The following is a 23,061-nucleotide window of genomic DNA, read 5'->3' as shown; positions in this document are numbered from 1 at the left end:
CGGGATGCACCCGAGTCGAACAATACCTGAACCGGGATGCCGTTCACATGGAACGATCCTAATACACATGTATACACACGGAGCACATATCAATATCATAACAACATAAAATAAAAGATAGAAGGAAAGAATCATACCCGTCACCACATCGGGCGCGGCGCGTGCCTCCTCGGCAGTCAACTGAAATGCCCGACTCCTCACCACTGGAGCCTCTACCTTACCCTGCCGACCATCCGTGATCCGCAGGGTCGCTGGAGCCGGCGCCTTTACTGGCGTTGTAACTGACAACTGGGGGCAATTGGCCTTCTTGTGGCCCCTCTGGTTGCAATGGAAACACAGCAACTCCGATGTCTGAATAACTGTCGCAGGAGCAGTGCAATCCCTGCTGATATGCCCAAACTTGCCGCACTTGTAGCAGCCGGACGATCCCATCCTGCACGCCCCCTCGTGCGGCCTGCCGCACCTCCTGCAGCGGCTCGATCCCGACTGGCCTTTCGGCCTCCCATCTGATCCCTTGGGCTTCTTCCCCGAAGCCCCTGCTGCCTGACCGTCCTCAAGTTTCTGTTTCCGGATGTGCTCCAAATCTATCTCTCTCTCCCTAGCCCTGGCAATCATGGAGTCCAGGGTGGGGCAAGCCGAAAAACTAACATGCTCCCGGATGTCAGCTCGTAGCATATCATGGTAACGAGTCCTCCTCATGTCCTCATCACCGGCATACTGGGGCACCAATAAAGCCCTCTCCCGAAACTTGGCGGTGATCTTCGCCACGGTCTCTGTCGTCTGCCTCATGTCTAGAAACTCCCTGGCCAGCTGTTGAAGCTCGACCGCCGGTGCAAACTCTGCCCTGAACCTAGCCACAAAGTCCGACCAGGTCATTGCCTCGATAGCCGAGGCTCCCAACGAGTCACCCACTGACTCCCACCAATCCCGGGCTCGGTCCCGTAAACACCCTGCTGCGTACCTCACCTTCGACCCCTCGGGGCAGAAGCTAGTCAACTGGGCGGACTCGATATCCGCAATCCACCGCCTGGCGACAATGGGGTCCTTCACCCCATGGAAATCCGGCGCACCACTGCCCCTGAAGTCCTTGAAGGACAGTGTGCGAGATCCTGACTGGCTAGAGGCTAAATCGCTCCTGAATGCCCGTAGGCGATCCTCCATCAACTCTATGATCCCTTCCTTGATCGACCCAAAGAGGATGGGGGTCGACTCAAGGATGCCCCTGGTAATCTCCGACGTGATGAACTCACGTAGCCTCTCGTCAATCGGCTCGGTGCCTGATCCCTCTCCTGACCCCTCTCCTGACCCGCCATCTGTCGGTCTCGGTCGAAGTACCACCATTCTGCAATTCATCATAATAATCATTAGTGATACTGCTACTTTCTGAGGGATCTCAACTACTTATAGGTTCCTTGGTCTCGTCTTGGCCTTCCTCGGCTCGGGTACGGATCCTCTGCTTTCAGTAGTACGGGCCCATACTACCTTCCACATCTATCCGTACCTTCTCCGAGGAATTCCTCGACTCCACCAGATCCCCTTTACTACTGCTACTCTCTGTTTTCCTCATCCTAGGCTTGCCCTAGGGAAAACTCAAGTTCAACACGACTGGTCCTCAGCTGATGTGGGTCTCCTCATAGTGCCAGTTAGCCACCACCCAAACACCATCACATGTGATGAGGATTAGATAATCCTTCAAGTAAAAGATCCGTCCCTACAACGGTTGGACTCAAACGAGAGCTGCGCAATAGGGCCAGTTCCAATACTTTGGGATTATTCAACCCTGATCACATGTGGTGTGACATGTTTACCTAGTGGCTAACTCCCATTACTCAGAACCCCACCAAGCACGAAGCAAGCAACATTCGGATAAGGGGAAACAGACTCAAGCCAAAACTATTCTTATAACAAGAAACGGCACTTTAACATAGGATGCTAAGCTCATACTATCAGGCATAACCTAAACAGGCTATCCTACTGCTGTCTACTCAATTCTAGCATGTAATATTCATAAAGCTGTAACACATAAGCAGGCACATAAGGCATCACTCCTAGATCCTTAGCCCTATTCTAGCATGCGGTTCTACGTAAGCTGATAAACATAACATAAACTTGTATGGGTACTATGGGGAATACTTACTTGAGCTCGGCCGGTCGCGCACGTCACACACTTCGCTCTTTCTTATGACTCTTTTCCGGGTTTTAAAGAACAATTTCTTTTGGAAAATCTTTCAATCCCTCGATTTGAGTTCAGACACTCCCGAAGGCGTGTCCGAATCCCTCAAACCAGGGCTCTGATACCAACTTGTAACGACCCAAATTTTCATGTTCAAAAATTTCATTTTAAAATATTACTTTAGAGAACATTAATAAATAAAAACATTGTTTGATTACACCATAACACATCGCAATCCACGTTTTAAAAGTCAAACCATACATCCCATCAAATATCAGAGTACAATCCCAGTAAATCTCGTAAATGCGGAAACCGAAGAGTGTGTGTATGACGTGCCGCTACCGCGCCGGCTCCTTCCCCTTCGGTGCAGAGGTACCTGAAAACAAAACTGTAAACGTAAGCACAAAGCTTAGTGAGTTCCCTCAACGTACCACATACCATACAAACTCATAACATAAATACTGCCAGGCTATTCTGGGGTGTCTGACTACCCGGTACGGCCATTCTGGGGTGCCGACCTACCCATACGGCCATTCTGGGGTGCCGTCTTACCTGTGTCAAGCCATTCTGGGGTGCTGACTACCCATGTCAAGCCATTCTGGGGTGCTGACTACCCATCGGTCCTAACAACCGATCCTCGGGGGCTGGTCCCCTCCCACTACCTCTATCGCATAACATAACAAGCCAACATACAAGCATACCATCACATACAGTCAGATGATTCTGGGGTGTCTGACTACCCTGCGGTCCTAACAACCGAACTCTACTACTATCGCATATAACGTATCATGAGAGCATATAACATAACAGGTAATAGCAAACCTAGATGATATCACAAAGACAATCATCTATCATACGTCTCCTACTGGTGGGCCGGCATTGTGGCCTTAGACCCACCACTACTGGAAGGTGACTCACCTCGAAGTAGCTGCTGAACTGATCGGGAACTAACTGACTGCTGCTGCTCCGGGAGTCCTCCGGCTGCAATTCCCACAACATACTCAATCAAACACTGCTAACTGTCCTTTAGGTAAAATGACCATTTTACCCCTGGTCTAGCTCTAAGTCAATGTTAGAGTCAACTTTCAATTGACCCGACTCGCCGAGTTGGCTCTCCAACTCGTCGAGTCCCCATCAGACGATTGTCCGGAGTCCCTGCTTCTACTCGTCGAGTTAGGCTATGACTCGACGAGTTCATCTTCTAGACTGACGTTCAACCTCTTCATCCTACTCGCCGAGTTGTATGAACAACTCGTCGAGTTCATCTCATCCGAAGAACACTTATGCTAAGACTCGCCGAGTTGTATGAACAACTCGCCGAGTCTGTTCTTGATCTATGAAGATTGCCTTGGACTCGCCGAGTCAGGGCATTGACTCGCCGAGTCCTAACATGGGTGAGTTCAGCTCCCAACTCACCGAGTCACCCCCTGTGACTCACGGCTCAACTCGATACATCATGAAGGGACCAATTCGGTGACTCGCGACCAGACTCGCCGAGTCACCTATACGACTCGCCGAGTCACCTATACGACTCGCCGAGTCGTCGCCATGCATCCACCAAACACACCGATTTACTCGATTTCAGTCCATGCCATTCATAGATCTGGACTTCTAGGACACAAATCACACGTAAAGTTTCCAACTTTACGTGTGGATACTCACTAATATGGATTTTAGGGTTCAAAATGCCTCAAAAGGGTAGATCTAGGATGAACAAGCCACATGGGGCCATAAAGCTAACAGATTTGAGCTCCTGGAGCTCAATCTTGCCTAGATCTAAAGGCCAATCCACTTATTACGAAACATTAAGCACAAACAAGCTTGAGGAATTTCTCAAGAGTGTCTTAAATGAAATCTTAATCATAGAAACAGGGGAAAAACGAGATATACCTCAATGATACAGCTGAAAAACACAATGATGCTTGGATGGCTCTCCTTTCTCTTGATCTCCTTCCCCTTCTTGCCTCAAAACCTTCAAGAATGCACACAAGAGCCTCAACTACACAAGAAACAAGCTTAGGACGAGGGTTGGGAGCTCTGGGGGTGAATGGGGGCTGGCAAGGGGCAGATATGAGGTTTAAATAGGGAGCAAACCCCTGAAACTTAGGGTTTCATCCAACAGCGGTGACTCGCCGAGTCCAGGATATGGACTCGCCGAGTCGCCAACTTAAACGTGTCCTGTGTCTCGTCCCTACTCGGCGAGTCGGACCTTGTGACTCGCCGAGTCCAAGGCTAAAATAGGGCAATACTCAAATAAAATTCACATACCGGAAACCAGGTGCTACAGTACCTTTGAGTACGTTACGCGTACTCATATGGGGTCCTGATTCTAGATGGTGAGTACACCATGCATACGAGCTGAGTACGATGGGCGTACTCAACTTGAATTTGACTGGTTGACTTTGAATTCCGTTGACCTTTGACTTTTGACCAAGTTTGGCCTTGGGTTAAACTTAAGGGTTTTGGGTTATTAAATAAGATTTTATCCAGTTCTAGTATTAGTGGATTTGCAGGTGCAAGCAGTGTAGAAAAAGGATTGTATCATAGTGTTTCAGGGTTCTTCGATCCAGGTGAGTCTTCTCCTGGCGCTTGTGAGTCAAAGGCACCAATGCTAGCTTACTAAATTATGTATATATGATGCTAGTTGTCTTTGTGACTCTTGCATTTTTGTATGAGCCTATGTGGTAGAATAGTTGTATATGTGATGACCAGCTGGGTCTAGCTGTTATTATTTTGTTATGTTCTTTATATGTGACTGAGACTGCTGATAGTCTCTTGGGTTGCTGATAACCCACCAGGTGTACTGTTAGCCCACTATGATTATTGATAGTCTCTAGGGTTGCTAATAACCTACTGGGCGTGTTGTAGCCCACTAGGATTGTTGATAGTCCCTAGGGTTGCGGATAATCCATATTTGTTTATTTGTGTTGCGTTGTGTGTGGTATTTTGAGGAACTCACTAAGCTTTGTGCTTTCGATTTATAGTTTACATGTTTCAGATTTTCTTATATTAAAGGATGGGCATCGCTCGATTGTATTGCATCAATGGGGGATGTGTGTACTTGATAACTTTTAATGATACTCTAATAAATGTGTTAAGATTCTTACAATTGTGAATTAAATAAATATTTAAAGTTTTAATCGAAAATTTTTGGTTGAAATTTGGGGCATTATAAAAAAAATGAAAATACAAATACAATTGAAAATAATAAAAACAAAAACAACCATACCAATATCATCTCATAACAATTAACCTTACATTTTTTTATTGTGGCATTATAATTTAATTTATTCACTTTTATTCAACTTAAATAGAACAATGACATGATCGTTCAAAGTTCAATAGTCTAATAAGAAATCATATGAAACTTTCACCAAACTTACAAAACCAAACCCATAAAAGATGAACATGTCTTAGAGGATGAAACAAAAAAAAGTATACAAGATTCTAGATAAAGATCAAGAAAACAAACCAAACACCTAAAAACTATACACCCAAAATCAAATGTACTTTGTAAACATGGTGTCATGCTCAGAAATCTAACCTCTTGGTGTAGTAAACACAAATAGTTGGATGTATAAGTCCATCAAGCATACACTATCTTTGGACAAACCCCACAAGGAATTGACACTATTTCCCCTATTATCAAACTTAAACCCTGACCCAAATCCCCCTATGGACATCTATAACATAAATTCCCAATAGGAACCGAATGGTATTCCCCCAATCCAGTACTCTTCACATCTATAATCATATTATCTGAAACCATAGACTTTAATATCTCACTTAGTTGCTGACTCATGTAATCGGTTTTAATTTGCCTACTTTTAACACACACATACACACACCAAAAAAAATTGTATACTCCATAAGCAATTGCAACCTTTAGTCTACGAATGATCTTTAAGGAAAGGATTTTAAGGTCGTTAATGAAGACTTGATCAAGTTCCCCATTTGCATACCATGAACCACCTCTGATCTCTTTTGATGGCTCGAACTCAACTGCAATATAGTGTTTTCTGTCATTCTGTAACACTCGATAATTGAGTTATTAGTTTTATTTATTTATTTTATAATTTATCTTGGGCCTAATGGCATAAAAGGTTTTTGGTTTGGACCTACGTTGATGGACCAAGAATTTGGGTCGTCCATAAGATGTACGCTGAGCTTAGCCTTGGCCTACGCGGGGCGTAGAGTCACGCATCGGATTCGGGGGCGCGCACACGTATGCGTAGTGTACCAAGTTTACACGCAACGTATGTAAGCAGGAGCCAAACCCTAATTTTTAGGGTTTAAGGCATATAAAGGCTTCATTATAGCCATACTCCTGGTCTCCTTACCAGTCTCCACCCTCAGAAAACCCTAATACGCCTTTCCTACTCCATTGATAAGTGTGTTGACCTCTTGAGCTTGTTTTGAGTAAAGGAAGGCTTAGAAGAAGTGAAAAGAAGTTGAAGGAGAAGAACCAAGGTGCAAGGAGCTCAAGGATCTGGAACTATTTCCTCCTTGGGATCACAAAGAAGGTATAAAGCTTTAAACTTTCCTCCTAGAAGTGTAGATCTAAGAACATGGAGTTTTGGACATTTTTAGGTCCAAAGGATGGACCTTTATTATACCATTCCGTTTTTTAGCTTGGGATTTCCATCCTTGAGGCTCAAAACATTCTTTTAGCAGTGAAGTTCCAATCTTTGAGGCTCTTTTGAATCCATGCATGAGATCTAGCCACTCTTATGAAGTTAGTTGCCATTATTCTATGTTTGGGCTCACTTGGTGGGTTGCAAACCACCAAGTGATCGACTTTAGGAGTTAAGACATCAAAAAGGACTTGGATATGTAGTTATAGCCTGTTAAGTGGAGTATTAAGTGCTTAATGGAGGTATAGCTTAACAGGGTGGTACGCTGGGCGTACCAGCATGTACGCGCACCGTACAAACCATGCAGCGAGTACGCCCCGCGTACTCAACAATATTGGGCTTTTATCTTTTTGGGCCTCGGAATGGCCAGCTATTAGACTTATTATCTACTGGGCCTTAATGGGCCATCAGGGGTCTGTTTATAGACTATGGACGTCTATGGGATGCTTTAGGCCCATTTGAGAAGCTGGGCCCAATTTAGAAAATTGGTCCATTGGAGGATCTGTAGTTGGATCATTAGTGGACTCGGAAATATTAAAGGGATTTGGGCCTTGGATATGATCCACATCTTAGCAGGGGTAGAATGGTCATTTACCCATAAAGAATCTCCAGTTTTTGACAAATGTTTGTTTGGTCATGATAATTGCGAAGTAGCTGGAGCAGCAATCAGTATTACCTCGTATGAGTTTCAGCAGATTTGATAGGTGAGTTTTCTTCTAGTAGGAATGGGTCTAAGGCACCAAGGCCGGCCCGTTTAAGTAGTAGAGTATGTCGGGGTTAGCCAGATGCAGTTTGTGTGTTTTCGGACTTTGGTCCTATGTCGGGGCGGTCCCGAGAAGTAGTTATATATGTTTGATGTCTTTGTGATTCATGCATGTTGTGTTATGTGTTCCGGACTCCGATCCGATATCGGGCAAGCCCGATGTAGATTATGTGATTATGTAATGTGTTTATGATATATGTTATGTTGAGTATGTGTCGGGGTGAGCCCGATGCCCGATGCAGTCGGATGTCAGGGTGAGCCCGATGCCGAACAGGAGTCCGATGCCGGGTAAGTCGATGTTGGGATTCGTCCTGATGCAGTTGGGAAGAGTCCCAAAGTTATGTTAATTGTTATATGTGTTTTGTATGGTATGTGGTAACTTGGGGGAGCTCACTAAGCTTCGTGCTTACAATTTTCAGTTTTGGTTTCAGGTACTTCAGCTAGTAAAGGGAAGGGCTCGAGCTGATGGCATAGCACCACCCATATTGATTCGGCTAGATCACCACATCCTTTACCCAAAAATACACAATTCAAAAACAAATGGTAAACACCACGCCAATCCTACAACCTATTACTTGGGAGATCAATCTCAATGCACTAACAATATTTTAAGTGTATTTGAACTTCTTGTATAAAATATCGCATCTCAAGGCTCCAGACAATTCAAAGTCACGAAGAATCATTTTGCTTTACTATCTTGGCTTTTTCTTTCAACACCCTTTGATGCCCGTGTCACACTTTTAAGTATCATTTAAGGTTGGTGGGTGTCATACCATACTCATTATACTTTTTAATTGTCGCGGTATTTTTTACCACATCCCACAAAACTAGTGGGTGTCATATCACACCTTACCACACTTTTTTTTTTAATTGAATAAAATGTAATAAAGTAAAAAAGCATTTTTAGTTTTTTCCTTTTTTTAGTTGAATAACATGTATTTAACTAAAAAAAACTTCATTACTTTAATCGAAACGATTACATTCCTAAAAATGATAAAAAAAATCATAAAAACGATTACAATCCTAAAACCACTTCTTCTAGCTTGAGCTTATCCACTTCGTTCAAATCAACCCCAAAATGAGCACCCGGTGAAATAGTGTAAGACGTCTCAGAAACTTTGGTTCATTTCGAACCACCTTCTTCGCTACCATATTCTTTTATCCCTTTCCGGGAGTTGGATAAAAAACTCAAAACATCAAGAAACTTGAACGACTTCTTATTATCAATAAGATAAATTTAAGGGTATTCTCTAAGATTTGCTCATCATCTTCCCTGCTTTCTGTTGTGTTAATCTCGTGAAACTTGCTAGTACATTGGTCTTTAATTAGTGCGGTACTCTCCACGATCCATGATCTTAAGAAAACAATCACTTATCCGTCGCCAAAAATATTCATCTTTTTGCTTGTTTCCTTTGTTGAAATCCTCGAAAATATCGACCTAAGATTGTGCTAAAACCAACTCTTTGGCCGGTTTCCATTATTGAGATGTCATCTTTTCTTTTTGAACCGATGCTTTTGCTTTTTTTTTCTGCATTTTTTGGGGTTGGATGATCCGGGTTGAGTTTCCCGAACAATTTCGAGATCAGACTCGGCTACCGGTTCGGGATCGGATTGAGTTTCCCGAACAAATTCAACTTCCGGTGAGTGACCGTATTTTGGGGAGCAGGGAATTTTTTTGAAATGTGGTTAGGCTAATAGCTTGCATCATGTAAAATTGCTGTAGTATTTGTTGATAGAAAAATTGTTAGGATCAGGGTGAGATTGAAGAAGGATCCATTTGTGGCCGGTAATCCGACAACTCAATTGGACAAACATTTGCACACGATTTGCCACGAATGGTAAATTGAGGGTTGTTTGGATTCATTTTTGGAGTAGAAATGTTTCAAAAGTTTTATAAAATGAAAGTAGCTTGCATGTGAAATATATAAAAGTGATAGCTTGTATTTATAGTTGTTTTTGGAAAGAAAAAAAAACCGAAAAATATGCAAAATAGTCATTGCCAACAACTATTTTTTCTTTTTACACGTGCTAAATCTATAACATGACCAACCGCATTTTTTTTCGGTTTCGATAGAGTGTTTACTGCATATGGCAGCTTATCACATAATGCAGTAAACGGTGCACCATGTAGTCTAAAGTATAACATAGTTATACCTTTTATATACACAAAAACCAACCCTTACATAATACAGTTAACACCAAAAGGCTTATGACCAAACATCATTAGATTGAATGGAAATGTGAGTCAAGAGGTTGATGGTTAACTGCTCTAAAAAGAAAGAATAAAAAAATGTTTGTTTCGAGAATATTCAAAAGCAGCATGCAGTAAAAACTTTTAAAAACTTCAAAAAGAAAATAAAAAACAAACATCTCTTCTATATCCAACAGTCTGAGATACAAACATTACAAAGATGTGTATAATCCCTTCATGTTTTCATGAAACAGCTAAGACCAAAAGTTTTTGCCTTCATTGTTGTGGAGGCGGCCCTCCTGATGCCGCCGGAGCACCACCTTGTCCTGGCGGTGGCATTGCGGACGGAAGAGACTGTGGAGGGTATTGTTGATATGGTCCCGGAACCGGTGGTGGTGGATAATACTGCTGATAATATCGTCCACCACCACCACCTTGAGGAGGAGGCGGTGGTGGCGGGTATGCAGCATACTGTGGACCACCACCACTTGAAGCATGACTTACGTTTTCACCCGACCCACTACCCCCACTACCATCTTGACTCCGAATCACCGCCCCCATCCTCTGAGGATCCATGGGCGGGTAAAACGCCCGTCCATGATGGTCCGAAATAATGCATCTGCGGCGGTGGCATTTGGTTGTCCTGACCGGGCGGTTGTATCTGCGATACAACCGCACGGGGTACCAGCCCGGCATGATCCACATGCCGACTTCATTGGGGCCCGCTTCACCACCATCTAGTTTCGGTGCTTGTGGTCGGCCCCACATGAGTTTTAACCGGAGGCCTTTGATGACAAGTTTGTTTGAAAGTTCATTGGCCGCATTTTCTGCTCCTTCGCGTGTGGTGTACGTGATAAACGCGCATGCGCGTTGCGGGATAATTTTGACGGATTCAATTTCACCGTGTGTGTAGAAATTGTCCCGGAGGTCTTGCTCGGTGACTCTTGCATCAAGGCCGCCTATGTATAGTGTTCGAATGCTTTCGTCTTCTGGGGGTTCGAGTGACGGCATTTCACCGGCTTTGTTTAGTAGTTTTAATGCAACCGGATCATTAACTCTGCAATTATAATAAAATTTTGTTATATAATTAATAGGACACTGCATTTGGCGTGCATTGGATTGTGACTGATATCAATAGGATAAAGGCTACAATGTCAAATAAGATTATAATAGGAAATTATGTTATATAAAATAGCAAAAATAAAAATAGTGACATACCCGTAGTAACGGTCTTTGATATTCTGCTGAGATAACTCGCCAGTTTCAGGCATCTCATGTCTGTAAGGGCATTCAGCACCTCTTGTACATTCACCCCGAATAAAGAAACTGCAAATATGTGCTCGGTTTCTCTTATAATATGGTGTTGTCCTTTGAAGTTTCAAAATAGTATCATTTGGCCTTTCCTTCCCATATGAAGACTCATAATCCAAACCCGCTCTAGCCTGTTTTAATTAGTTCAGAATAAAGCCTTTTTAATAAAACAAAAAAAGAAGAGGAAAGGGTACTTAATGAGTAAATAAAAGAAACAGGGCCTAAACCTCCTTAATGAAAACAAAATAAAGAAGACTGGACCAAAAGTAATTAACTTTAAGCAACGATTACTAACAAACAAAAAAAAAATTAAGATTTAAAGCTTGGTAAAAAAAGGAAGGCAAAGCTCAAAATACGAGAAATAGCAATGTACTTTCATTCATTTGTGTACTATATACCAAACACTCTTTTTTTTTTTCTATCTATTACAACATTGTACTTTCAATATCTATTCTTATTAACCCATTGTACTTTCAGTTTTTTTCTTATTGGAAAAGGTTTAGAACATTATACAACATTATACTTTGAAGAAACTACCAAATTATAGCAATGTTCTTGTCAGTTTTTTTCTTAATTAAAACATTATACTTAAAAAATTACTGATATAGAGCAGTGGAAATTGATTTGTATTTAAATAACATTGCTATAATTGGGTAGAGATTTCAGAGGGCAATGTGGTAATAAGAAAAAAATAAAAGCATGATGATATAATAAACAAATCAACGCAAGTACATTGCTATTTCATGCATTTACCCTAAAAAGAAAATGTTACATTGCATCTTTCATGGGACTTGATATAAATGGAAAGTATGCATAATTTAGGGGCAAATAGAGTATATAAATTGGAAAGTTACTTACCCTAAGATCATGTTCTTCTGCAAAGTAGTCCCTATTTACATCACTCTTTGGAATTGAATCATTTGAGTTGATACTTAATGCAGTATCACGAACTTGAACTGGCAAACCGTATTCAAGATCTAATAGACACACTTGACAAACGTTTTTTTTAACTTGCTGCAAGTTTGACAAATCTCACTTTTTTGTATCTTGCATCCCTACCAGGTCTCCATCTGAAGACTGTGAAGGGTCTTGTGCAGATTTTGCATTCCTTATCATAATTTGCTTTTGTCTGCATGTATTGTAATGTTACTTAATGAAGAAATTGAGAAATGTATGCATCAAAATTAGAAGATAGAACAAGTGTTAGGAGATTACCATTCGAATGTAAGGATTGTCACCTAGGCATGATTCACATATGATTGGGAAGTCAGAGCGTTCCCAGCCATCAGCTTCAACATCTCTTAATATTCTATGTGCCATTTGTCCTGTAAAATGCAAAAAAAAAAAAAAAAAAAAAATCTTGTTAATAAATGTTCACAGTTGAAAATAAGCTAAAACCACTCTCTTTGCATATTTCAGTGGCTGTTTTTAACTTTGGTAAAGATATAACCATATAATGATCCACTAACACCGAACCTACAAGTTAAATTACTCTATAGAGTATGAACGATAATAAAAGAACTAAAACTTACAGAAAAAACAGGGCTTAAACTGCTTAATCACAACTAAACTAACAAAGATCCCGATTTTTAAATGCAAAAACGAAAAGAAACCAATAAGAAATGTTAGGGTTTCTTGGAAACTGTTGTATATTTTATCTAAACCACGAAATCATACCAAAGAGACGGGAAAGATTATAGATTCACGAGAACAGAATCAAAAAAATCAACTGAGACCTACCCAAGATTTAATCTAACAACTTGACATCCTCAGTCATTTACATAAAAAATAAATGAATAAAATTATTCAAATGAAGGTATAGATGAGGAGTTATTACCTGATTCTTAGTTGGAGCGATGTTGATGGAGAAACGACGGATGCAATAGGGCTACGTTGGGGTTCTCCCTCTAATCCGTATCCGCGGAGATTGTTTAAAGATTTTTCGTATGCACAAAATAGCAGGACTTCTTATATAGCGATGACACAGTTACCACGACAAAGTAGTTAATTTTGGATTTAAATATAAAAATATTATATAGAAAAATTTACAAAAATAGCCCTTTACACTAATGATATTACAAAAATAGTCAAAAAAAATCGAAATTACAAAAATAACCATCCATTTCGCAGATGAGAAGGTCCCATCTGCGAAATGGGTTTCTCATCTACCAAAGTACAAGTGCCTAAAGCACAACTGTGCTTTAGGTGCTTGTACTTTCGCAGGTGGCCTTTTTTTTTTTTTTAATTTTTTGCTGTATATATAGGGGTTATTTCGCAGATGGAATAGGTCCATCTGCGAAATCCTCTGACTGTATCTGCGAAATCGTGGTTTTTTTTGAATTTTTTTTTTTTTTTTAGGTTGACTATGAAATGGTTTGTTTTGACTACGAAATCAGGTTGCTATATAAATAGTTTTGTAGAAAAAATATCATTTTGGTTGTTATTTGTTTAGGAACTCTCTCTACAATTTTCTCAAAAAATGATTGAATATATGGTTTGTCTTGTAACCGGTGGGAGATGGCAAGTTAATGGAACTAATCTGGAATACATATGTCCACAGGGAGGTATTTCTGAACTTGCTTTGATATTTTCTGAGTATATTAGTTATAGTGATTTTGTATCTTTGGTAAGAAGCAAAATTGGTTTGTTAGACAAATATAGAATTAGTCTTCGTTTCCACCATCCTGAATTAAATTATTATATAGCTATAGTTGAAGACATGGATGTTAGAATGTTGATAAACGTAATAAAATGTAGTGGAGGAAGGGCTGTGAAAGTGTTTGTGGTGGTTGATGAAGTTGAGGAGGTTAATGGGGCTGGTGAAATTGGAAACCAAGTTGTTGGTAATTTATGCAGTTATAAAGGGAGCAACGATCCGATAGGTACTTACAATACTCCTAGTGTACCTCAGTTTCACAGTGTTGCTGAAAATGTTAATGTTAGTTATTCACCTATTCACTATGTGGAACCTGAGAATTACAAGTCTGTTGGTGATGATGATGTTGGTGCATATCTTAATCATGTGGGTGGTCGTTGTGATGATGTTGCCGAACAAGAAGTTAAACTTATGAATAGGCGTGTGGTAGATAAAACAAAAAAGAAAAAAAATTCAAGTAAAAAAAATGAAAAAAATCATGTTTACGGGCATTATGTTGATGTTGGTGATGTATGTTTAGATATAAGCGAGCTACAAAGCAATTCCGATAGAGATGAGTTGGGTGATGAAGTTAAAGCTAAGTTTCCCGATAACCTTTTTCACGATATGCCCCCTGTACCAGCATGGCCAGTTGATATTAATGAAGATATCCCAACACAGATGGTAGACATGAATCTTCAAAAGATTCAATGTGAGAGTATATTTAAGAACAAAGAACTTTTAAAGCGGTGTATTGGTAAAAAATGTCTTCGAGAAGGTTTCCAGACGAGGACAAGTAGATCCACCAAATCAAGGTATGAAGCTGTGTGTGTTTCGAAAAATTGTTCTTGGTTACTAAGAGCAAAAGCAATTAAAAATTCTGATGGTCTTTTCCAAGTGAATAAATTTGTTGATGTACACACATGTTCTTCAACATTGTTGCAACCTAATCATCGACAAGCAAACAAATATGTTTTGGGTGAATATGTTGCTGATGTTTTGGCTGAAGACTATAGTAGAGTGTATCGGGGAAAAGAAATTGTTAACGATATGAATGCTCAATTGAATATCAATATCTCATACCATCAGGCATGGCGTGCGAAGCAATATGCATTGTTGTCGTTAAGGGGTTCGAAAGAGGATTCTTTTACCAAACTTCCGACGTATTGTCACAACTTGGCCAAACATAATCCGGGTACTGTCACACATATTAAAACAGATGTTGATGACCGCTTTGAGTTTCTGTACGTCGCACTCGGTTGCTCGGTTAGTATTATCATATTATATTAATTTTTAATTTATATTTTGGTGTATTTGAATAGATATACAATGTATGGTAGGTACGCGCTTTTGTCAAATTTTGTAAACCGACCCTAGTAGTAGATGGAGCTCACCTAAAGGGCGAGTTCAAAGGTACCATGTTACTTGCAGTTACTAAGGATGGACAAAACCAAATATTACCGGTTGCATATGGTATATGCAAAAATGAGTGTACCGATTCTTGGACATGGTTTTTTCAAAAACTACGTGATTGCATAGGAAATATGCAGGAGCTTACAATTATATCTGATAGGTCTCCATCTATAGCAACATCCGTTGCCAACATTTTTCCTCACGCTCATCATGGAATATGTGGTGTCCATTTGTATTTCAACATAGTCTCTAGATTCGGCAAGAGTAAGACGGTTAAAGGAATTTTTTGGGAGGCGTGTAGGGCGTACACAATTGATGCTTTTGATGCCGCCATGGATGTTATGAAAATGACAAAAGAACCAGTATGGGAGTATTTGAAAAGTATAAATCCAGAAACTTGGTCCAGAGCACATTTTAAAGGGAACCGATACAATCTTATGTCGTCCAACAGTGCGGAGTCTATAAATGCATTATCTAGACACGCTCGTAAGGTGCCAATACTTATGTTGATCGATTTTTTTCGTGCTACAATGCAACAATGGTAGTTTCAAAGACGTAACTTTGCAGGTATTAAGTAAATTTTTAATATTAATGTTTTATTAATTTTGATGTTATTGATCTTAACTTCTTCATTTTGGCTCTTTTTTTAGCGGAAACAACAACAATTCTTACCCCTTGGGCGGATGAAATTGTAAAAGAGAACAAGAAAAGTTTTAGCAAATGGGATGTTCGCATGATCTCTAATACGAAATGCGAGGTAAAAAAGGGGGCACAAAATGTGATTGTTGATTTCAAACATATGACATGTACATGCAGGCATTGGCAACTTGATGGGATACCTTGTGGTCATGTCATAAGATGTTTAACAGTGAACAATTACGAAGACTGCTCGAGGTATGCATTAAATGCTTACTTTACCGAAACACTGAGGAAAACATATGAGGAATCAATAAACCCTCTGCCAAAGCCATCCGAATGGGAGATCCCCGATGATTTGATGATTGTTAAGCCACCAATAATGGATAAACGTCAGCCAGGCAGGCCAAGAAACACAGACCGCATTCCATCCTAAGGCGAGGGTCCAATTATAAAAGAGTGTTCTACATGTGGTCAAATTGGACACACGAGAAATAATTGTACTGGAAGGGCGTTTGGTAACGGAGCACGTCACATAATTTCTACTGCAGAAATGGCATTTAATATTGGTGGTTCAGCGAGTTGCTCACAAACCTATAACGCTGATTTTGATATAAAACATCCTTGAAATGAAGAGTATTGACGAGTTGTTAACTTATTATGTATTGTAATATTTTTATTAAATCTTACAAGACGTTGCTATGCTATCATATTTTTGTTTAGTTTGTTGATTGTATCAATTAGTGAAGACTTTATATTAAAAAATATAGTTTGCAGATTTTTTTAACTATTACAACATGTTATTTAAAAAAACAACAAACGATCCTTTTGCAACCTAATCTGTAAGTAATTTTAAAACTCAGGGAACTGCAACATAAAGTCGATATTGTATTAAACTAGACAGTAATGACAAGTCCAACTTTGAAATGACTAGAGATAAATTACAGTTTGACATGACAAAACACTGTAGTAACCTGTATAGATAGACAGTAATGACAAGTCACTGTAGTAACTTGCACATAAAAGTGGGGCCCTTAAGGGACAAGAGATAAATTACAGTTTGACATGACAAAACACTGCATAAAGCTGAAAATCGTAGTCCAAATATAACCATTTCGTAGTCAAAGTATTAATTGATAGTCTATTTACTTATATAAATAGATGTTCACGATATAATAACCAAACACCCGAATCACCTAAACGAAACGAATTCCCATTATTAGAAATGTCGTCGAATGCAGCAAGTTCTTCGAATGAAGTACCTGGTTCCAATTCTGAAAGGCCATGGACGACAAACGAGGTGTTAGTTCTAACACGATGTTGGCTAAGTGTTAAGGAAGGTGTATGTTTACTTGCTCCCCCGCATTGCCTAATTGGTGATGAATGGAGTCGCATCACATCTTTGTTTAACCATGAGATGGGAGAAGGGCAAAAAAGAGAAAAATCAGATGTTGTTACTAAGTGGACGGATGTAAAGGAACAAGTGACATGGTTCAATCGAGCATGTGGTTATGCGAAACGTAACAATGTTCGTTATCGTGACGAAGAAGAGTTCTTGGAAGTTGTTACAGAGTTTTATATCTGTCAGCATGACGGCAGAGACTTCGAATATGAGGAAGTTTGGAAGGTTGTTAGAGATAAACAATATTTCAAGTAGACGACTCTATCTTGTGTTAAGAATAACCAATGGACTTGTGTTTTACGTTAATGCTTTGTTCGTATTATGTCGTTGTTTTTCATGTAATTGTTGTGATGTTTTTAATGGTTCATGGAATCCTTGTTACTAATGTATTCTAATATATTGTGATAACTAATGCAATGACCATTTATTAACTCAAGTTAATCATACGAGTTGCTCACATAATAAACTAAAATACATTTTATATAAAAGAAATACATACGAAATACATAAATAATACATGAAAATAACCTACTACATGAAAATAACCTAGTACTCAAATAATAAACTAAAATAGATTGTAAACAAACAGGATATATTTCAAAATATTCCAAGGGGCTTCAAACTGGAATTCCAACCCGTTACTTAATGACTTGTATTCTTCCTTAGCAGCTTCCAAGATAACCTCCTCAGTAGCATTTAAACGGGTGTCGTCAATTTTGGTATAAAGATCGTTGAATAATAGAACTTCGGTTTTCATTTCATACCATCTTGCTAATATGTCTAGTTCATCACGATCGTTTGTTGTAGCCCTTTGGTTTTCAGCATTGAAAATTTTGGTTAAACGGGTCCAAAACATTGGATAGTTCAACTTGCTTGTCTCGTACACATGAATATAAGCATGTGTAAGAACCAAGAACTCTTCATTGCTCCATGATATAGAACTCATTTTGATTGAAACTAACAGAGTGGAATATAAAAAACAATTTTTGAACAGCAGTATTGGTTTATTTAATAAAGTATTTGTGTAACATAAGATCAATTTATAGTACTTTCTACACAAATTCACAGTCCAATCTTCTAATATGTCTGCATTTCATAGTCAAAATTAACTGACGAATGCAGTGTACTATACTAATAACATAACAGAGCACTGTTTGAGTTGACAAGTCATCCCCGGACGAATGACAACACAATACATTGCTGCTTGAATTGACAAGCCATTGCAGCAGCAAATGAAGGAGTCGTTATAAATAGATTTTAATATGCGTTGTAGTTGTTTCGTATTACTTCCATCCCTGCAATTATGGACTCACCACATTCATGGAGGAACGCAGAGGAGGTCGCTTTGGTTCAAGCTTGGATTATAACTGTAGAGGAGGATTTTCCACCGGGTCCCCCACAAGTTCGTGCTGGATCATTTTGGTCTCGTGTCTGTCATTTGTTTCACCATTTAATGGGGCGTAGTCAATATCGAAGAAGAAAAGATGTCAAAGCCAAGTTTCTGGATTTGAAAATGAAGGTGAAAGAATTTCAACGTATTTACAACGAGTTGGATTCTGAACATGCAAATACGGATGAAGACATTCTACGGCAGGTGGCTTTGGAACTATACCGTTTTGAATATGATGGTAGCGAGTTTACCCACTTAGATGCATGGAATGTTTTAAAGAATGTCCCTTATTTTTAATATGCATGTTGGTTATGGTAATGGATTTTCGTTATTTAAGTAGCTTGTTGTTGTATGTCTGTAGGCATCAGTATTTAATAAAAGTCCATTTCTTTTAATATGTGTTGTTTCCTCAAAAGCCAATACATAATACGACATTAATTAAATAACTAATACATAATAAGTCATAAAATATGAAAGAGGTACATAAATAACTAAAACATAATACAACATAAAATGTAAACAGGTTTCACGGATAACTAATACATAACACGAAACTAATACATAATACTACATAACATATAAAGGTGCTACATGAATAACTACTGCATTGAGGGAGGTAACAGGACCACCGTTTCATTTGGTATTTCCCAATGCACATGCGATGGTATAGTATTCACCAACTCAGATCCATATGCAAGTCGATACACATAACTAGTGAACTTATAATCAACCAATCTGTTTATGGATTCAGATGTACGGGTTCTAAGACATGCTATAGCGTGGGCACATGGTATACCGCTTTTTTGCCATTTACCACAACTACATACCATTCGTTCAAGTTGTACGTTGGTGGTTGCAAAATTATCATCGACTTGATATTTATCCCCATACAAACGTCTAGCATTCCAATTGTAAGACTTGTTGACAGATTTTTGAACTTTACCCTCAACGTAAGGGGTCAACCCACCAGATAACCTCCCTGAAAATTTTGATATTTTAATACAAATAATAACACATTAAAAAAAGTAAATAAAACAATCTCTCTTACCCGCCACGTCGGCCCGTTCAGCATACTTGGATTGTATCGACGTGGTGATTAACTCAATCATCGTTATTATAGGAAACTCACGTCTGGATATAACTTGCAAAATTTCAGGGACGTCAATCGATTTAACATTGTAGCGTACTCTTGGGAAAAATGCTCGTGTCCATTTTGAAATCGGAATATCGTCTAGCCAGTAAATTGGACTCCTATGCAAGGAAAATAAAGGTGATTTCCTACATTCAGTTTGCAACCTTTCCAAACACAAGTAAAATTCATCAACGTTGTATGCATTGCATGACTTCCAAAACAACGATTCAGCTTCCGTACTGTTACGTCCCACACAGTCACGTATCTTTCGAGCTATATCTTTAGGACAATATCCATGATAGGAATCCGGGTAGGCACTATAAACACCAAATTCTATTTTATCACACATGTTGCTTATGAAACCAACCTCTATGTCGTCACCTAAACAATCTTTTAACCTTATCATGAACCATCTCCATGATTCTTCACACTCTAAGGTTCCTAAACCAATTGCTAAGAGAAGTGGTTCATGATTTCCATCTACAGCCACTGCGAAGTACATGGTTGTCAGATAGCTCCCAATAAGGGGTAAATAACCCACATATATCAGGGGTATCAAGCACCTAACGAAGGTACGAATCTACATAAAAACGAACACATATTAATGATGAGTAAAAACTAATCGAGATACATTACCATGAAATATTATGTAAGTCAATAAAATTAGTATGTCATACCACGCAACCTAAAGCCACAAAACAGAATTGGAAGCGGTTGGTATCGGTTTTCTTGATTGCTGTGTAGGTATTAGGATTTGTTCGTTGAAGGTTATGTAAGAAAATTGGTAGTTGAGAAAAGCTTCTTCCGATGTTAGTACTCATTTTCACAACCGATGAAAGTGCTCTACAATCATCACACAAATGAGATTATAAATAGAAAATATTGTATCTCTAATGTTCACAATTCATAGTTCAACCTTTTGAATTCGTAGTCAAACCAGTTCATTTCATAGTCAAATTTCACTGACCGACAAGACAATACTACAGAAGGTACTTGTCTGGATTTCGTAGTTCAACCTTTTGAATTCGTAGTCAAACCAGTTCATTTCATAGTCAAATTTCACTGACCGACAAGACAATACTACATAAGGTACTTGTCTGGATTTCGTAGTTCAACTTTTTGAATTCATAGTCAAACCAGTTCATTTCATAGTCAAAAAGATTTGTCTGTAACATGATTTCTTCTATAAAAGGGTGTCACTCACTATGAAAACTGTATCAGTGAAAGCAACTCCTATTTATAAGAAAAACAAGGCTAATGGCATACTGCAATTGCGGAGGAGAACGTATCGTTAGTATTTCGAGAACATCTAAAAACCCAGGAAGATTGTTTTACGCTTGCCCATATTTGGTATCATGTTGTTAACGTCATTCAAATTTAAACCTTCGTGTTTACATCACAAAAATTTATTTTCTTACTGTAAATATTTAATTTAACAGGGACAAAAATGCGGGTTTATCAGTTGGGTTGATGAAGAGAAGGACCAATCTTCTATGGTAATAGCCAAAGTAGCTAACTCTAATAAGCTCTTTCAATCAGAAAATAAGAAGTTAAAGATAGCGTTGGTTTGTAGTTGGGTGTTGTTCTTGGCAGTTCTTGTTTACAAGTTGTAAGCTTTTCAATATTGTTTTTATGGTTTTGAAGTTGTTAGGTCAATAAGTTGTTGTATTTGTAACGTTAAAAAAAATGTTGTAGTCGTTCTTATGTTCTATGTAATGTTAAGTAATTAGTAGGTCATTAATTTGTTGTAATTGTCGTAACGTTATATTTTTTGCCGTCCGTTGAGTAAACTGTAAAAATAAACTAATAATGAAATCCAACATTAATTTTTAAATACATTTATATAATCCAACTACATAGGACCAAGACAAGACCCCCCATATAATTTTTGCCATCCGGAGACGGAACTCTAAAGCTGCGTTCTTTGGGTCAATAAGAACACGTATTGGTTGACCTGAAACCAATTGCTCCATAAACATACAAAGAAAAACACCGCAATCTCCCAAATGACTACTTTGTTAGGGAACGTTTTCTTCATAAATGAATTGCATATTCAATGGAATCCTTGGGATGTTCCTCCGGGCCCAATACTTAATCTTGTCCAAATAATTTGCCACCCGACGTTCAAATTTGGAAAAAATTCCTTCAGATTGGAATTTTTCATAAGCACCTCTACCAAGACTGTCATAAATATGCACTTCCATCGACGCTAATTGTAGTTCCCCAAATAGCCAATGATTAGGGGATGAATGAATCGGCAATAAGACCTGTATGAGAGTCAGAAAATAAAATTATGTTTATTTACATCACAATACAAAGACATCACAATACAAAAACATAACAAAAAAACGATATTATTTTCAGTATAAACTATTAAGTTAACCGTATCAACATCCCACCAAGCAACCATGAAGTTGGGGTACGTAGCAATACCAGCCATAAACGCCCTCCAGTCCTGTCCTTCTTCCAAAGCATGAGAAACAAAAAAATTTGGAGGCATTATTGTATGTCGGTCACTCTCAAACCGTCTCTCCATCAAAAGTCGGTACCAAATGGTTATATGCTGCACACATGATACTGTTGTTATTGACTAAAAAACAAATAACTTTTAAAAGAATAAATTAACAATTAATTTACCGCTGACTCCAACCAGCCGTCGTGTGTATGCCCAAACAATGAGCTCCAAAAATCTCTATCTAACACGAAATTAAACAAACGATGCTGGACATCATATGAATGCAATACATAATTTTGAATGACATCCTCACCGCCTGCTACGTAAGGTTGCAAGCGCAACATGGAGAAGTCATGAGCGACACCAAAAACTGGAGTAGGAACGGGGGTTGTTGATTTCATATCAACCTTCTTTTTTGTTCTTCTTTTTTGCTTTGGTGTCGTGTGCAACTAAAAACAATATTGAAATGTTTAAATCTATATCTTTAATATAATTCACAAAAACATATAATCATTGGTTTATAAATAAAACGAATACCTCGGTGTAAGGAGGGCACAAATATTGTGATGGTTTTCGACTCCTCGGTTTATCGGGTGTAACTTCTTTGTCATCATCATCATCATGAAAATAATCTACATTTCCCATTATTATTAGTTCGTCTTCGTCCGGCACATCATCATCAAATTTGTTCCCCGCATTGTAATTCCTCTCCTCCCACTCCTACATTAAAAATAATACGTTATACTTAATAACGAAATACACATAATTTAATCAGCAATAATATCTAAATAAACAAAATATTTATATTAATGTAACTATAATAACCTCTTTAACTCCACTATAATCATTTACATCAAACACATCATCATCAAATTTGTTCCCCGCAAACTCATTCCTCTCCTCCAACACATACATTAAAAATATAA

The 23,061-nt window shown here is 38.8% G+C and overlaps 3 protein-coding genes and 1 pseudogene across 3 annotated transcripts; 1 reads left to right on the top strand and 3 right to left on the bottom strand.

The window, feature by feature from the left end:
• Nucleotides 1–5,704: 5,704 nt before the first annotated feature.
• LOC145017059 (uncharacterized) lies at nucleotides 5,705–6,325 on the bottom strand (annotated as a pseudogene).
• Nucleotides 6,326–9,926: 3,601 nt separating this feature from the next.
• LOC145018453 (zinc finger CCCH domain-containing protein 40-like) lies at nucleotides 9,927–13,033 on the bottom strand. Its single transcript, XM_078976336.1, is given in 9 exon segments — nucleotides 9,927–10,365; nucleotides 10,367–10,473; nucleotides 10,476–10,818; nucleotides 10,980–11,203; nucleotides 11,931–12,077; nucleotides 12,080–12,108; nucleotides 12,111–12,201; nucleotides 12,288–12,397; nucleotides 12,910–13,033. Coding segments are annotated over 8 exon segments (1,374 nt in total). The 5' UTR covers nucleotides 12,393–12,397; nucleotides 12,910–13,033; the 3' UTR covers nucleotides 9,927–10,037.
• A 374-nt stretch (nucleotides 13,034–13,407) lies between these two features.
• LOC145017058 (uncharacterized) lies at nucleotides 13,408–15,951 on the top strand. The gene is made up of 4 exons (XM_078975160.1): nucleotides 13,408–14,973; nucleotides 15,048–15,501; nucleotides 15,771–15,877; nucleotides 15,937–15,951. The coding sequence occupies exons 1-4, from the start codon at nucleotides 13,552–13,554 to the stop codon at nucleotides 15,949–15,951; spliced, it is 1,998 nt and encodes a 665-aa protein (XP_078831286.1). The 5' UTR covers nucleotides 13,408–13,551.
• A 3,196-nt stretch (nucleotides 15,952–19,147) lies between these two features.
• LOC145017057 (uncharacterized) lies at nucleotides 19,148–20,182 on the bottom strand. Its single transcript, XM_078975159.1, has 2 exons — nucleotides 19,597–20,182; nucleotides 19,148–19,527 (listed from the first exon to the last, which is right to left on the bottom strand). Exons 1-2 carry the CDS (start codon nucleotides 20,180–20,182, stop codon nucleotides 19,148–19,150), a joined length of 966 nt encoding a protein of 321 aa, XP_078831285.1.
• Between the last annotated feature and the right edge of the window lie 2,879 nt (nucleotides 20,183–23,061).

The sequence above is a fragment of the Lactuca saligna genome, chromosome 9 (genome assembly GCF_052625555.1).
Source record: "Lactuca saligna cultivar CGN05327 chromosome 9, ASM5262555v1, whole genome shotgun sequence".
Lineage (NCBI taxonomy): Eukaryota > Viridiplantae > Streptophyta > Magnoliopsida > Asterales > Asteraceae > Lactuca > Lactuca saligna.
The sequence above is the reverse complement of the archived record's forward strand: the minus strand, read 5'-3'. Positions and strand labels throughout refer to the sequence as shown.

What these genes read in the sequence shown, in the direction of transcription:
- LOC145017058 (XM_078975160.1), top strand. Translation starts at nt 13,552, where the DNA reads ATGATTGAATATATGGTTTGTCTTGTAACCGGTGGGAGATGGCAAGTT. An exon ending in ACGTCGCACTCGGTTGCTCG is followed by an intron (nt 14,974 to 15,047) that starts GTTAGTATTATC and finishes AATGTATGGTAG; the next exon opens with GTACGCGCTTTTGTCAAATT. An exon ending in AGTATGGGAGTATTTGAAAA is followed by an intron (nt 15,502 to 15,770) that starts GTATAAATCCAG and finishes CTCTTTTTTTAG; the next exon opens with CGGAAACAACAACAATTCTT.
- LOC145017057 (XM_078975159.1), bottom strand. Translation starts at nt 20,182, where the DNA reads ATGTACTTCGCAGTGGCTGTAGATGGAAATCATGAACCACTTCTCTTA. An exon ending in TGAACGGGCCGACGTGGCGG is followed by an intron (nt 19,528 to 19,596) that starts GTAAGAGAGATT and finishes CAAAATTTTCAG; the next exon opens with GGAGGTTATCTGGTGGGTTG.